Genomic DNA, 13,778 nt, shown 5'->3' with positions numbered 1-13,778 from the left:
AATATGGGAGTGGTGTTTTATATTTCAACCTCGATGGTGATCAGGTCAGCACCGCCCCCCAGTGGATTATATTTGTATTACAGTGGTTTAGATGGATTGTTGAATTAAATCATTGTTTTCTAGTTGATCCTGATGGATTCCTTTTTGGTCTGGTTTTACTTTGGTTAGCTTATGTTGGACCCTACCCTCTTTTCAACATCCGCAGATGCTGGGAGTAGCTGCTGGGGCTGACTGTAATAATGGTATTGGTTGTTCATTGACAGCAATCATTTGTTTACTTACCAGTGATGGTTTCTGGTTCCTGTCAATGTACATTTCACAATGTTGTGATATTACACTGCTGTCAGTCTTGTATTAGGTTGCCATGATGGAATACAACAAGTAATTTCAATACCTTTCATGTCATTGAACAAGCTTTTATGTTTTGCTTGCCACAGTACCTGGAATGATGATTGAAGTGATTGAAATTGGTCTATGATTGAAAGTACATGATGAATGGGATATTAAAGTTAATAGGCTTTTGTTGAGTGGCGCCTGCCTGATTCACTGCTTTAATATAGAAATCAATCTACTAAATGAATGTGTGCCTGAGTCCGCGTCCCAAACGACAACCTATTCCCCATGGGCCGTGGTTAAAAGTAGTGCACTATATAGGGAATAGGGTTCCATTTGGGATGCAGAAGACTGGCTAATCTCCAGGAGAGAGTGAGAGGTCTATAGGGGATTACAGATAAAGGTGATTTTCTGCTTCATCACATGTAGGTGTTGGTTAGGGCTTTATCTTTATCAGCTGTCAATCAGTTGTCAATTAGCTGTCAATAAGAGCTCAGGACCACGCCCCCATCTCAGTCCTGATCAGCATCTGACTGTAGCTTTAGCTCTGTCTGTGTCCCAAATGGCAGCCTATTAACTTTATAGTGCTCTACTTTTGACCAGAGGGGTATCCTACGAAGGATGTTTCAGCATTGAGACAATGCTGAAACATCAATCCATGGCAAGTCAGTGCCACATTGTCATGAAATGAAAGAAAAGTTATCTTGCAAATTCAGCAGGATATGGTGTGAAATAGACTTTTAGAAGTGCCATCCTTATTTGATTACTTATCGTTAATGTCGTCTTTGGTGTGCTTATCAATGCATCAGCACCTTTTTTCCCCAAAAGTCAGCTGATCGTCCTCGCAGTGGCAGACCTCATGTAACAACACCTGAACAGGATCGGTACATCCGACATCACACCTGCAGGACAGGTACAGGATGGCAACAATTGCCAAAGTTACACCAGGAACACACAATCCCTCCATCAGTGCTCAGGCTGTCCGCAATAGGCTGAGAAAGGCTGGACTGAGGGCTTGTAGGCCTGTTGTAAGGTAGGTCCTCACCAGACATCACCAGCAACAACGTCGCCTATGGGCACAAAGCCACCGTCACTGAACCAGACAGGACTGGCAAAAAGTGCTCTTCACTGACGAGTCGCGGTTTTGTCTCACCAGGGGTGATGGTCAGATTCACGTTTATCGTCGAAGGAATGAGCGTTACACCGAGGGCTGTACTCTGGAACGGGATCGATTTGGAGGTGGAAGGTCCGTCATAGTCTGGGGAGGTGTGTCACAGCATCATCGGACTGAGCTTGTTGTCATTGCAGGCAATCTCAACACTGTGCGTTACAGGGTAGACATCCTCCTCCCTCATGTGGTACCCTTCCTGCAGGCTCATCCTGACATGACCCTCCAGCATGAAAATGCCACCAGCCGTACTGCTCGTTTTGTGCGTGATTTCCTGCAAGACAGGAATGTCAGTGTTCTGCCATGGCCAGTGAAGAGCCCGGATTTCAATCCCATTCAGCACATCTGGGACCTGTTGGATCGGAGTGTGAGGGCTAGGGCCATTCCCCCCCAGAAATGTCCTGGAAATTGCAAGTGCCTTGCTGGAAGAGTGGGGTAACATCTCACAGCAAGAACTGGCAAATCTGGTGCAGTCCATGAGGAGGAGATGCACTGCAGTACTTAATGCAGCTGGTGGCCACACCAGATACTGATTGTTACTTTAGATTTTTACGCTCCCCTTTGTTTAGGGACACATTATTCCATTTCTGTTAATCACATGTCTGTGGAACTTGTTCAGTTTATGTCTCAGTTGTTGAATCTTGTTAAGTTCATACAAATATTTACATATGTTAAGTTTGCTGAAAATAAACGCAGTTGACAGTGAGAGGACGTTTCTTTTTTTGCCAAGTTTATATTCATGATTATTAATGGAGTTAGCCCTGACTTCGCCTACCCAGGAGCAAGTTAGTTCTGAGTGATTCGTTGCCATAGAAATGTACCTGACTAAAAGGTGAGCCACATTCGTATGACTCGTTATCCCGAGTTGATCTCAGAGTTTAACAAAGTTACCTCGCTAAGTCCTCAAACCTGATTCGTAGGATACCCCTCAGGGGCCATAGGCAGATAAAGCACTGTATCCAAAATGATACCATATTCCCTAGTTAGTGCGCTTCCTTTGACCAGGCCCATAGGGTAAGATAACCCTACAAGCTGTCCATTGTCCAAAGAAACGACTGCCATCTGCTGGGCCTTAATGTGCATCCAACTAAGACATGCTTTAGCACTCAGTGGCTTTTAAAAATAGATGGAGATTGATGGTGATGACCTGGCAATGCTATGACAATGCTATATCTGAATTAACAGCGGGGTTTGCAGTTTTGGAACTATTCTATTGGTTCATTAAGCCAGGCAAACTCAATCAAGCCCAAGTAAAGTATTAGATATTATTTTGAATAGTATTTGAACCCAGGTCATGCTGTAACTTCTGTGGTTAGAGCTTAGCACTACTGCCCTCACTGAATGAATACACTCTCATATCCCTAGTCAGGCTCAATCTCTCATTGACCAAAGAGCCTTTTCCCAAATCTTCTGTCTGAACATTCTGACATAGATACACACAGACACACACATCCACAAATACGCACTCAAACACTAAAGACCCAGAAAGCACTCAGGACTGTTATGTTAGTTGGAAGTAAACATGCACAGATGCCAAGTTACTACTGTAGCTACCTGCTTATAGGCTACCTTAAGTGCTACTACTGTAGCGAACTGCTTATTGGCTACCCTAAGTGTTACTACTGTAGTCAACTGCTTATAGGCTTCCCTCCAAGTTACTACTGTAGCCAACTGCTTATGGGCTACCCTCCAAGTTACTACTGTAGCTAACTCTGGCAACATACCAAGTAATTCTGTTGAGTGATGTTGCCTAGCTACCCTGCAAGTGGAGTTTCCATGTTGACTAAGTCTTAGTTGGAAGTTCAACTGTTTTGGTTTTTGATACCTTTGGATGGATAAATAAAACCAGTTTGTCATTCAAATTCAAACCTCCATTGCTGCTTTAGTAAGTAATTTGTGAGAGCTTTTCGGGGACGAGTGCCAGGGAGCAGCAGAACATTGCCCAAAAAGATAAGATAGCAGCTAATTCCTGCTCCAAATGCTCCAGCTTTTTACTCACGAGCTGTACAAATAAACACAGAAAGAGGCTTTTAGTGTTAAGCTGTCGACTGATACTAGCCTTAAATGATTGCACTTATGGATATTGAAAGAAAATAAGAGATGTTTTTTGAGAATGTTATTCTGTAATCTCACTGGAAAGGTTTTATCTTTTGTGTTGATTTTGGACATTGGGATTTCACTGAACATCTGAATGTTTTGAAATTACTTTCATTGCACACATTTTCAATAGCAAGTGTACCTCAATTGATATACTGAATGAATAGATGAACTATTATGTAAGCTTTCCATCAATAGAATGTAATGCTTTTCCATCTGTTGTACAGTAGCATTGCTGCCCTTTCCTGCTTTGAGCTGCTATGTGGAATGTAAAAAATTCAGCTTGAATGTACAGTAGGTAGCAGTCAGTTTTTGTTACAGCAGTTGTGATTAATTCAGGATCATTGTTCTTTCACTAAATCCAGAGAAATTCATTAATGATTCCTAAATCTTCTCAGATACTGTGCCTTGTAAAACTATTCATCCCCCTTGTGGTTTTTCCTATTTTGTTGCATTATAACCTGTAATTTAAATGGATTTTATGTACTGGACATACACAAAATAGTCAAAATTGGTGAAGAGAAATGAAAAAATAACTTGGTGCGTGCATAGTATGTATTCACCCCCTTTGCTATGAAACCCCTAAATAAGATCTGGTGCAACCAATTACCTTCAGAAGTCACATAATTAGTTAAACAAAGTCCACCTGTGTGCAATCTAAGTGTCAGATGATCTCAGTATATATACACCTGTTCTGAAAAACAACAGAGTCTGCAACACCACTAAGCAAGCGGCACAATGAAGACCAAGGAGCTCTCCAAACAGGTCCGGGATAAAGTTGTGGAGAAGTACAGATCAGGGTTGGGATATAAAAAAATATATGAAACTTTGAACATCTCATGGAGCACCATTTAAATCCGTTATTAAAAAAATAAAAAAATATGACACCACAACAACCTGCCAAGAGAGGGCCGCCCACCAAAACTCACGGACCAGGCAAGGAGGGCATTAATCAGAGGCAACAAAGAGACCAAAGATAACCCTGAAGGAGCTGGAAAGCTCCACAGGGGAGATTGGAGTATCTGTCCATAGGATCAATTTAAGCCGTACACTCCACAGAGTTGGGCTTTACAGAAGAGTGGCCAGAAAAAAGCCATTGCTTAAAGAAAGAAATAAGCAAACATGTTTGGTGTTCGCCAAAAGGCATGTGGGAGACTCCCCAAACACATGGAAGTAGGTACTCTGGTCAGATGAGACTAAAATGTAGCTTTTTGGCCATCAAGGAAAACGCTATGTCTGGCGCAAACACAACACCTCTCATCACCCAGAGAATACCATCCCCACAGTGAAGCATGGTGGTGGCAGCATCATGCTGTGGGTAGTTTTTCATTGGCAGGGACTATGAAACTGGTCAGAATTGTAGGAATGATGGATGATGCTAAATACAGGGAAATTCTTGAGGGAAACTGGGACGGAGGTTCATCTTCCAGCAGGACAATGACCCTAAGCATACTGCTAAAGCAACACTCGAGTGGTTTAAGGGGAAACATTTAAATGTCTTGGAATGGCCTAGTCAAAGCCCAGACCTCAATCCAATTGAGAATCTGTGGTATGACTTAAATATTGCTGTACACCAGTGGAACCCATCCAACTTGAAGGAGCTGGATCAGTTTTGCCTTGAAGAATGGGCAAAAATACCAGTGGCTAGATGTGCCAAGCTTATAGAGACATACCCCAAGAGAGTTGCAGTTGTAATTTCTGCAGATGGTGGCTCTACAAAGTATTGACTTTGGGGGGGTGAATAATTATGCACGCTCAAGTTTTCTGTTTTTTTTGTCTTGTTTTTTGTTTGTTTCACAACAAAAAAATATTTTGCATCTTCAAAGTGGTAGTAGACATGTTGTGTAAATGAAATGATCCAAACCCCCCAAAATCCATTTTAATTCCAGGTTGTAAGGCAACAAAATATGAAAAATGCCACTGTATGCCCAGAGCTTGACTCGGCACTGCCACATCACGTGGTGATACACTTTCTTTCTGGTGACAGTTTTGAGGAGTTAAAATACCTTCTACCCTAAAATGACTGTCTATGACAGAATGTGGCCATCCTATAGACTATCTGCAGTCTGATGAGATGTACTGTAAATCGTCTGGTAGTAATAGGACATACTTGCCTCACCGTCTGTCTGGCCTCTGTCTTTCTCTGTTTTGGCGAATCCTAAAGGAGCTTATAGTGTAATATTCTGATGGATCAGAAGAGGGGCTTGCTTTAAGCTTGCCGTACACCAGTGATGATCACAACGAGCACGCTACAGTATGAGTGTCTGTGGTAAATCTGATCCCAACACACCTAAATCTCTTCCTGCTGGACACAGACATGTTGAGCCCACCTGCTCGTCTTTTCTCTGCTGTCCGAGATGGACACTGAAAGCCTTTGATTGATGTGCCTTGTGATAAAGAAAGGGAAACGAAGCAGTGGATAGATAGAGTAAGCTGTTGTAAGGAATTGGAAAACGCGGTTCCAGAGGATGTTGTGAAGCCTTGAACTGAGCAATGTTTGGACACTGACTGACGAGAAGCAACAACTGGGCAACTTACTTTTGATTTCGAGAAGCTTTTGCCGACTTGCCCGTCATTTAGCCAAAGGTATTTGTCAGTCTTGGAAGACAGACATCATGATTCCGACTAAGATGTTAGTGTACCGAGGGCCCGAAGGGGGCACACGCTCTGAGAAGTTTCAGAACACGTGGAGACGTAAGAAGTCTTGCGGGGAGCTCTTTCAGAATGGCTACAGGGTCAAGATCGGCCAGCGACGGCAGGCCGTGGAGAAAGAGGACCGGGACAACCTGTGTCACACCTTGACTTCCTGTTTTCATTTAATCTCTTACTGGGGTAAGAACTTAAGACGTTGCTAGCCGATGTAGGAAATAATAGATAGGATCTAATATAAACCCAGAGACTGGCTGTCTGTGCCTGGTCCAAATTCCATTGGCGGCTATCGTGTCAGCTGGAGAGAGAGAGAGCTCAGGTCCAGGGTTTGTGTTGTGCGTTGTGTTGCCATCTGGACGAAGCTTCTGTAACATCAATATAAACATTTGTGGGGAGGAAGTGAGACGCTGAATGGTTTATATATTGTATTTATAGATTATAGATATTTGATTTACCGTAACATTTTTGTTACCAAAAGCATGATTTACTGCACGTCTATGGAGATGAATTTCACTTGATTGTTTACTCTTGGGGCTTACTCATTTTACTCATTTCAAGAGAGGATATGCTTTGGAGTCTACAAGTACTTTAGAGTAGAAATTACTGTAAGAAATTATATTACAGTCTACCTGGGATACTTATATTCACTACATATACCCAGGACTAAATCAGAGTGAGACATTGACACCCTGGTTAATACCTCTAGTGCTGGTACATGTAGGAGGTTTTAGTGGCCTTGAATCATGCATTACGATAATGTTTTTTAGTTACTTTCCAGGATTGAGACAGTCAAGCTTTTGAGGGCATTTGTTTCTACATAGAGTTGGTGCTATTCTCACAAGCATGTGGGGAATTTTAAAAACTCTTAGTACCAAACTCCAAACTGGTAACACTTGTAACACAGCAAGTCTTATATTCAAAACCTTTTATTGTGCATTAATCTTTCACCAAACAACCATTGATCCAAAATATATGTTTACTGTGAAATACCATGAGAACATTGATTTAATCACCAAAAGAAAACATGATATCTTCTCAATTTAGTTGTTTTAACAACCAGTTAATCCAATAGCAAAACATTTCAAAATGTCCCTTTAAATGTAGTATGCTACAGTACTGTAAATTACAAGACATTACACTGTTTTCACATTAGGCTATACACGTGTTCAATATGGAATTGGTCCGATGAAGTGGATGATAAGCTACAGGACTGTTTCGCTAGCACAGACTGGAATATGTTCCGGGATTCATCCGATGATTCATCCATTAATAAGTGCATCGATGAAGTATTCCCCACAGTGAACATATATACATATCCCAACCAGAAACAATGGATTACAGGCAACATCCTCAGTGAGCTTAAGGCTAGAGATTCTGCTTTTAAGGAGGACACTAATCCGTACGCTTATAAGAAATCCCGCTATGCCCTCCAATGAACCATCAAACAGGCAAAGCGTCAGGACCAAGATCGAATCCTAATACAACTGTGTGATCACGCTCTCCGACCTTTAACCTTTAAACAGGTTAAAGGTCATGAACAGTCAATCATGTTTTTCATAACGTGATTATTTGAAGGAAACCAGATCAAAGTATGATGACCCAAGTATGAATAATAACTGTTGCTTCTACACTGATAAAGTTTGATGATAAAGTTAATGGTACCCTCCCTCATGTCAAACCCTTGGATTCATTACTAAGGGGACAAGGCAACATCACCTTAACTCTCATTTTAATACACCAATGATAACATGATATTCTAATATTCTGATCTGCTTCTGTTCTGTGGGTGGCACTGTGTGCTCTTTTCGAAGGATGGATCCCGGTCTCCCCGGGGCTATGGGATCCGGGGGGTCGGGGGTGGTCTGCCGGGCATTGGGATGACAACCCAACTTGGGATGAAGAGGGCTTTTAGCGGGTGGAATAGTGGGGACCAATTGGAGGTTTACTTAGTAGCAATGCAAATATCATGGTACAGCTATATAGACACTCAATCATCGTGTTACTTTTTAATGGTATGTTTACAAACATATATTTTGATAAATAGAATTGAAACTTGTGTCTCATTATGGTAAGTGGTGAAATAAGTACAGCCAGTTATAATTGTAATGACTTAGCAGATAATATGAAAAGACGATCAGTATTTACCTGGCTAAAAGAGAAGTAATATAATATCTATTGTTTACAGGAAACTCTTTCAACAATTTTAGATGAAGTTTTGTGGAAAAAGGACTGGGGGGGTGACATTTATTTCTCCCATGGGCAAAGGGGTGACAATATTGATTAACAGTCATTTTGATCCAAATGTGCAAATTGTCCAAACAGATCATCAAGGTAGATGGATTATTTTAAATATGTTATTAGACAATAAACAGATATGGCTTATTAATCTGTATGGTCCAAATAATAATGATCCAAGCTTCTTTGAAAATATATATAAGAATTGATCAACTCTACAAGCAACACTAGATTATATTATTATGGTGTGGGATTTTAATACAGTTTTAAATACCTCTATGGACCGTAAAGGAAATCACACTACAAACTATCACCCCCAGGCACTTAAGGAAATCATGAATGTCATGGATATATTGGAATTAGTGGATATATGGAGGCTTAAATACCCTGACCTAGTGAGATATACATGGCGGAGGCTTAATCAAGCTAGTCGTCTTAATTACTTTCTTATGTCATTCTCTCTCGCATCAAAAGTTTAAAAACTGTTGATAGGGGACAGAATGCGGTCGGATCTCCACATAATTGGCATATATATTACTCTTACAGAATTTCCACATGGTTGAGGATATTGGAAATGTAATCAAAGCCTACTGGATGATAACTTGTTTATAACTAACTTGTTTATAACTTTTTCCGACATAACATAGGTACAGCAGATCCCCTTATTGTATGGGACACTTTTAAATGTGCCTTTAGAGGCCATGCAATTCAGTACTCATCTATAAAACAAAAGCAATTTAGATCAAAAGAGTCCATATTAACAAAGGAAATTGAAGAACTAACAGTACAGTTCCCGTGTAGCTCAGGTGGTAGAGTGGCTCAGTTGGTAGAGCATGGCGCTTGCAACGCCAGGGTTCATTCCCCACGGGGGGACCAGGATGAATATGTATGAACTTTCCAATTTGTAAGTCGCTCTGGATAAGAGCGTCAGCTAAATGACTTAAATGTAAATGTTCGATAGCAATAAAAACTGCACCATAGAGGCACAGGATAAGTTAGAGGAAAAACAAAAAGAAATGGAGGAACTTATTCAAGAAAGATCCAGTGTAATATTTTATAAAAATAAAGCGAACTGGATGGAATATAGGGAAAAATGCACCAAATTCTTTTTCAATCTTTAACATAGAAATGCTACCAAAAAATATATATTGAAACTTGTTACAAATGATGGAGTCATGAATGATTCACCAAATGATATTTTGAAAGAGGAAGTAAAGTACTTTAAGAAAATGTTTTCGCGTCAGTCTCCTCCATCTCCGCAAACCGAAGCTAATTGTAAGGATTTTTTTCCTATTAATAAGGTAAAATTAACATCTGTACAGAAAGACTCATGTGAAGGTCAAATTATAGAGGAGGAACTTCTTAATGCCTAAGTGCCTAAGCCTAAGTGTTATTGTTTATTAGTTTACTCCAATTGGGGGAGGGGTGGTAGGATTTGCGGGGAATAATAAAGGTATATTCTAAAAAAAGTATGTATATGTATGAATGTTTATGTATGCATACAGTTGAAGTCGGAAGTTTACTTACACTTAGATTGGAGTCATTAGAACTCATTTTTCAACCACTCCACAAATGTCTTTTTAACAAACTATAGTTTTGGCAAGCCCTCTCCCACCTGGATAAGAAGAACACCTATGTGAGAATGCTGTTCATGAAACGTTTGTGGTCATGTCGCAGCAGTGTGTAGGAGCGAGATTCCAAGATATGGGAAGTGTGCAGGAGGGCATGGGACAGAGGATTGTGTAGTCTTGGTGGATAAAGTTGTGTGTCAACTGTAGGAATGGCCACGATGCTGGGGATTGGAATTGTCCGGTACAAAAGAGGTAGGTTGAGGGGACCAGAGTCAGAGTAGTGCCGGTGTCATATGTTGAGACAGTGAAGAAAGTAGAGGAGGATGGATTAAGTTGACACACAACTTTATTCATCTGCATTGCTTGCTGTTTAGTGTTTTAGGCTGAGTTTCTGTATAGCACTTTGCGACATTGGCTGATGTAAAAAGGGCTGTATAAATACATTTTGTAGTAGTAGATCTGTGCCAGCACAGAGGGTTTGGCCAACGAGTGATATATGCTTCAGTAAGGTTGGCTTCTTAGGGTTCATAGCAATGGTTATCAACTGTACAGCAGAAATGGAATGCAAATCACAGAAAATAGATGTGGTGGTGGCAGCTGCAGAGACGTATTTGCGTATACAAGATTTGACTTCATAAGAGTTACAGGGTGTGTTGAGGTGTGGGGTCCCATCCTCCCAGGCCGTTGGCATGGTGCAGGAGCAGATAGGGTCAAAGTAGTGGGTTTATAATGTAGGGTTAGTTGTAAGGGTGTTTTCCTTTTTCCTTTTCCCATTTTGTATCACAGTGTATAATGGATTTATACTATAGTGTAGTTGGGGGTGATAATGCAACATATTGGATTCAGCAGTTAAACCCTACCGAAGAAGAAGAAGAATGCTGTTCATTGACTACAGCTCAGCGTTCAGCACAGGAACCTGAGATTAAATACCTCCCTCTGCAACTGGATCCTGGACTTTCTGACGAGCTGCCAGCTAGTGAGGGTAGGCAGCAACACTTCCGCCACACTGACCTTCAACACGGGGGCCCCTCAGAGTTGCGTGCGTAGTACCCGCCTGTACACCATGTTCACCCACAATTGCGTGGCCACGCATGACTCTAACACAATCAATCAATCTGCCGATGACGTGACGGTGGTAGGCCTAATCACAGATGATGATGAGACAGCGTACAGGGAGGAGGTCAGAGACAACAACCTCTTCCTCAACGTCAGCAAGACAAAGGAGCTGATCGTGGACTACAGGAAACAGAGGGCCGAGCACACCCACATCAACTGGGCTATAGTGGAGCAAGTCGAGAGCTTCAAGTTCCTCGGTGTCCACATCACCTAAGGAATTATCATGGTCCACACACACCAACACAGTCCGGAAGGGGGCACGACAACACCTCTTCCCCCTCATGAGGATGAAAAGATTCAGCATGGGCCCCCAAATCCTCAAAAGGTTCTACAGCTGCACCATTGAGAGCATCTTGACTGGCTGCTTTACCGCTTGGTAAGGCAACTGCTTGGCATACAAGTTGCTGTAGCCATGCTCCCTGCCATCCAGGACCTCTATACCAGGCGGTGTCAGAGGAAGGCTCTAAAATTTGTCAAAGACTCCAACCACCCAAGTCATAGACTGTTCTCTCTGCTACCTCATGGCAAGCGGTACCTATGCACCAACTCTGAAAAGGACCGCAGCTTCTACCCCCAAGCCATAAGACATCTAAATAGTTAGTCCAGGTAGCTATTGGTTAACCGTTTAACTATCTGCATTGAGCCTTTTTTGCACTAACTCTTTTGACTCATTACATACGCTGCTGCTACTGCTTATTATCTACCTTGTTGCCTCATCACTTTACCCATAATTATATGTATAAGGGATAAGGGATGCTTACTGTATAAGGGATGTTTTTGTTACATGCAGTACATTTCTGTTCCTGTCAACATCAGATTTAAAATCATAATAGTACATTGCCGTATATATCCTACTTTATACTTTACAAACATACATTTTAGTTCTGTAGGTGTCCACATATGTATATAGCAGACAAAACAGTTTAAAATATATGTTTACCAAACGGGTAAGGGATTATCAATATAGAGAAAATGGATTAAGTATGAGTAAAATGTATTTTAATAAATGAGAAGGCAGTCATATCAAAAGTAATGTGAGCATTGCATTGTGAAAGCAAGTTTTCTATATGAACATGTATTGATTGCAATGTGGATTTACCAAATAAGAGGTTACCACATACTTGTAAAAAAGCGATTGAAAAAATTGTATTATGAGTAACATAATCTGATTTTATAATTTAGGAAATGATGGACAATAATCATTGAAAATGGAGGAAAATACAATATATTGTAATTTTTTAAGCAAATGTAATTATATATTCTAGGTGACACAACATTGACAATACACTAGTCTACATCTACTGTACATGTGTTGTAGTACACTTAGTTAACCCAGGGGATTGTGGTATTGACATACTGAAACAAACTTTTGTGCTATAAAAATAAACAATTCATTCTTTCACATCGATCTGTTGGATGATTAGATTGTACTGGTGAGCACGACTAGCCACAGGCTGTTTGGTTTCGTGTGGCACAGGCCACACACACACATGCGACAGCATTTGGCAATTCACCAGTGCACCTTTGTCCTTAAACTCTTGGAAGGGTACTCAGATTTAGCAGATTTAAAAAACAAATGGCAACAAATTTGGGATTATTTGACGTAATGCGACTGTTGACCCATCTAACTGGGCCTGTCCACATGTCTTTGGTCCGACTAATCCAGGTTTTCATCTCTTGCTGTTTTCGCTCTTTTAGTTCTTATGCCGGTGCTTTGTGACTTAGTGGTCTCCTGATATTAGCATTGTATTTATTTTCTCCAGAAGATTATTTGATGCAGAGTTTGTTGTTCTTAGTAAGTTTTTTGTTGTTGCAGTTGCTGCTACTTGCTTCATCGCTGCTGTTTTGTTTTTTGAAAGGTCAACATTTTGGTTGTGCTTTTCCGCTGCTATTTTTGTTTATTTGAGAGGCCTTTTATTTTCTATTAGGTATGAATCCATTGAAGCTTTTAAAAATGCATGAAGGCTTCAAAGGTATGCAATTATGTTGGTTTCCTGTGTTTTTCCGGATTTACAGTGGGCGGATTTATGTAAATAACATGCAAATAATTCACTCTGAATAACTTATACTTTGACTTTTCTCTCACACAGGCTTGAGGTTTTTAAGGGCGTTAAGGTTGATACAGTTCTCAGAAATCTTACAGTTTTTGAACATATTAAAAACAAGGTAAGTGCATTATTATTTTCTCCAACTTCAGTGTATTCAATTTCAGTCAAATTTGGTGTGTATTAATTCTAGTTAGTAGTATTCAAAGCATTTGCATGTACTATGTTATGACAATGTTTGTAATTCTGGCTCTATGATGAATATTGATACATTTACAATTATACAATACGCTCACAGGCTCTTCTAATACAGTGGCATTTTAATGTACTGTAGCTACTGCAAAATGTTAAATATAGAACCTCCTCTCAAAAATGTGTAATAATTCTTGGAAACTAGTCAGCTGATCATGGCCTACTTTCAGTCTTGGTGGATTACTTGGGAACAGTTTGGTTTATTGCTGTCATATTTGGGGAATGAAAGAAGTTACCATATTATACTGTACTTATGTGATAACAAGTAAATCATTTTTGTCACTTTTAAAAACTGAAATGCTAACATGTTAG

At 40.5% G+C, this 13,778-nt stretch overlaps 1 protein-coding gene across 1 annotated transcript in view; it reads left to right on the top strand.

The window, feature by feature from the left end:
• LOC139571246 (calcium-activated potassium channel subunit alpha-1a-like) overlaps positions 1-13,778 on the top strand; it is a 221,506-nt gene that overhangs the window by 134,066 nt on the left and 73,662 nt on the right. Inside the window, exon 6 of the mRNA XM_071393917.1 lies at positions 13,260-13,335. Within this exon, the coding sequence (XP_071250018.1) occupies positions 13,260-13,335 (76 nt within the window). The remainder of the gene's footprint in view (positions 1-13,259; positions 13,336-13,778) is intronic.

Source organism: Salvelinus alpinus, chromosome 3, assembly GCF_045679555.1.
Source record: "Salvelinus alpinus chromosome 3, SLU_Salpinus.1, whole genome shotgun sequence".
Lineage (NCBI taxonomy): Eukaryota > Metazoa > Chordata > Actinopteri > Salmoniformes > Salmonidae > Salvelinus > Salvelinus alpinus.
This window is presented reverse-complemented; position numbering and strand designations above follow the sequence as displayed.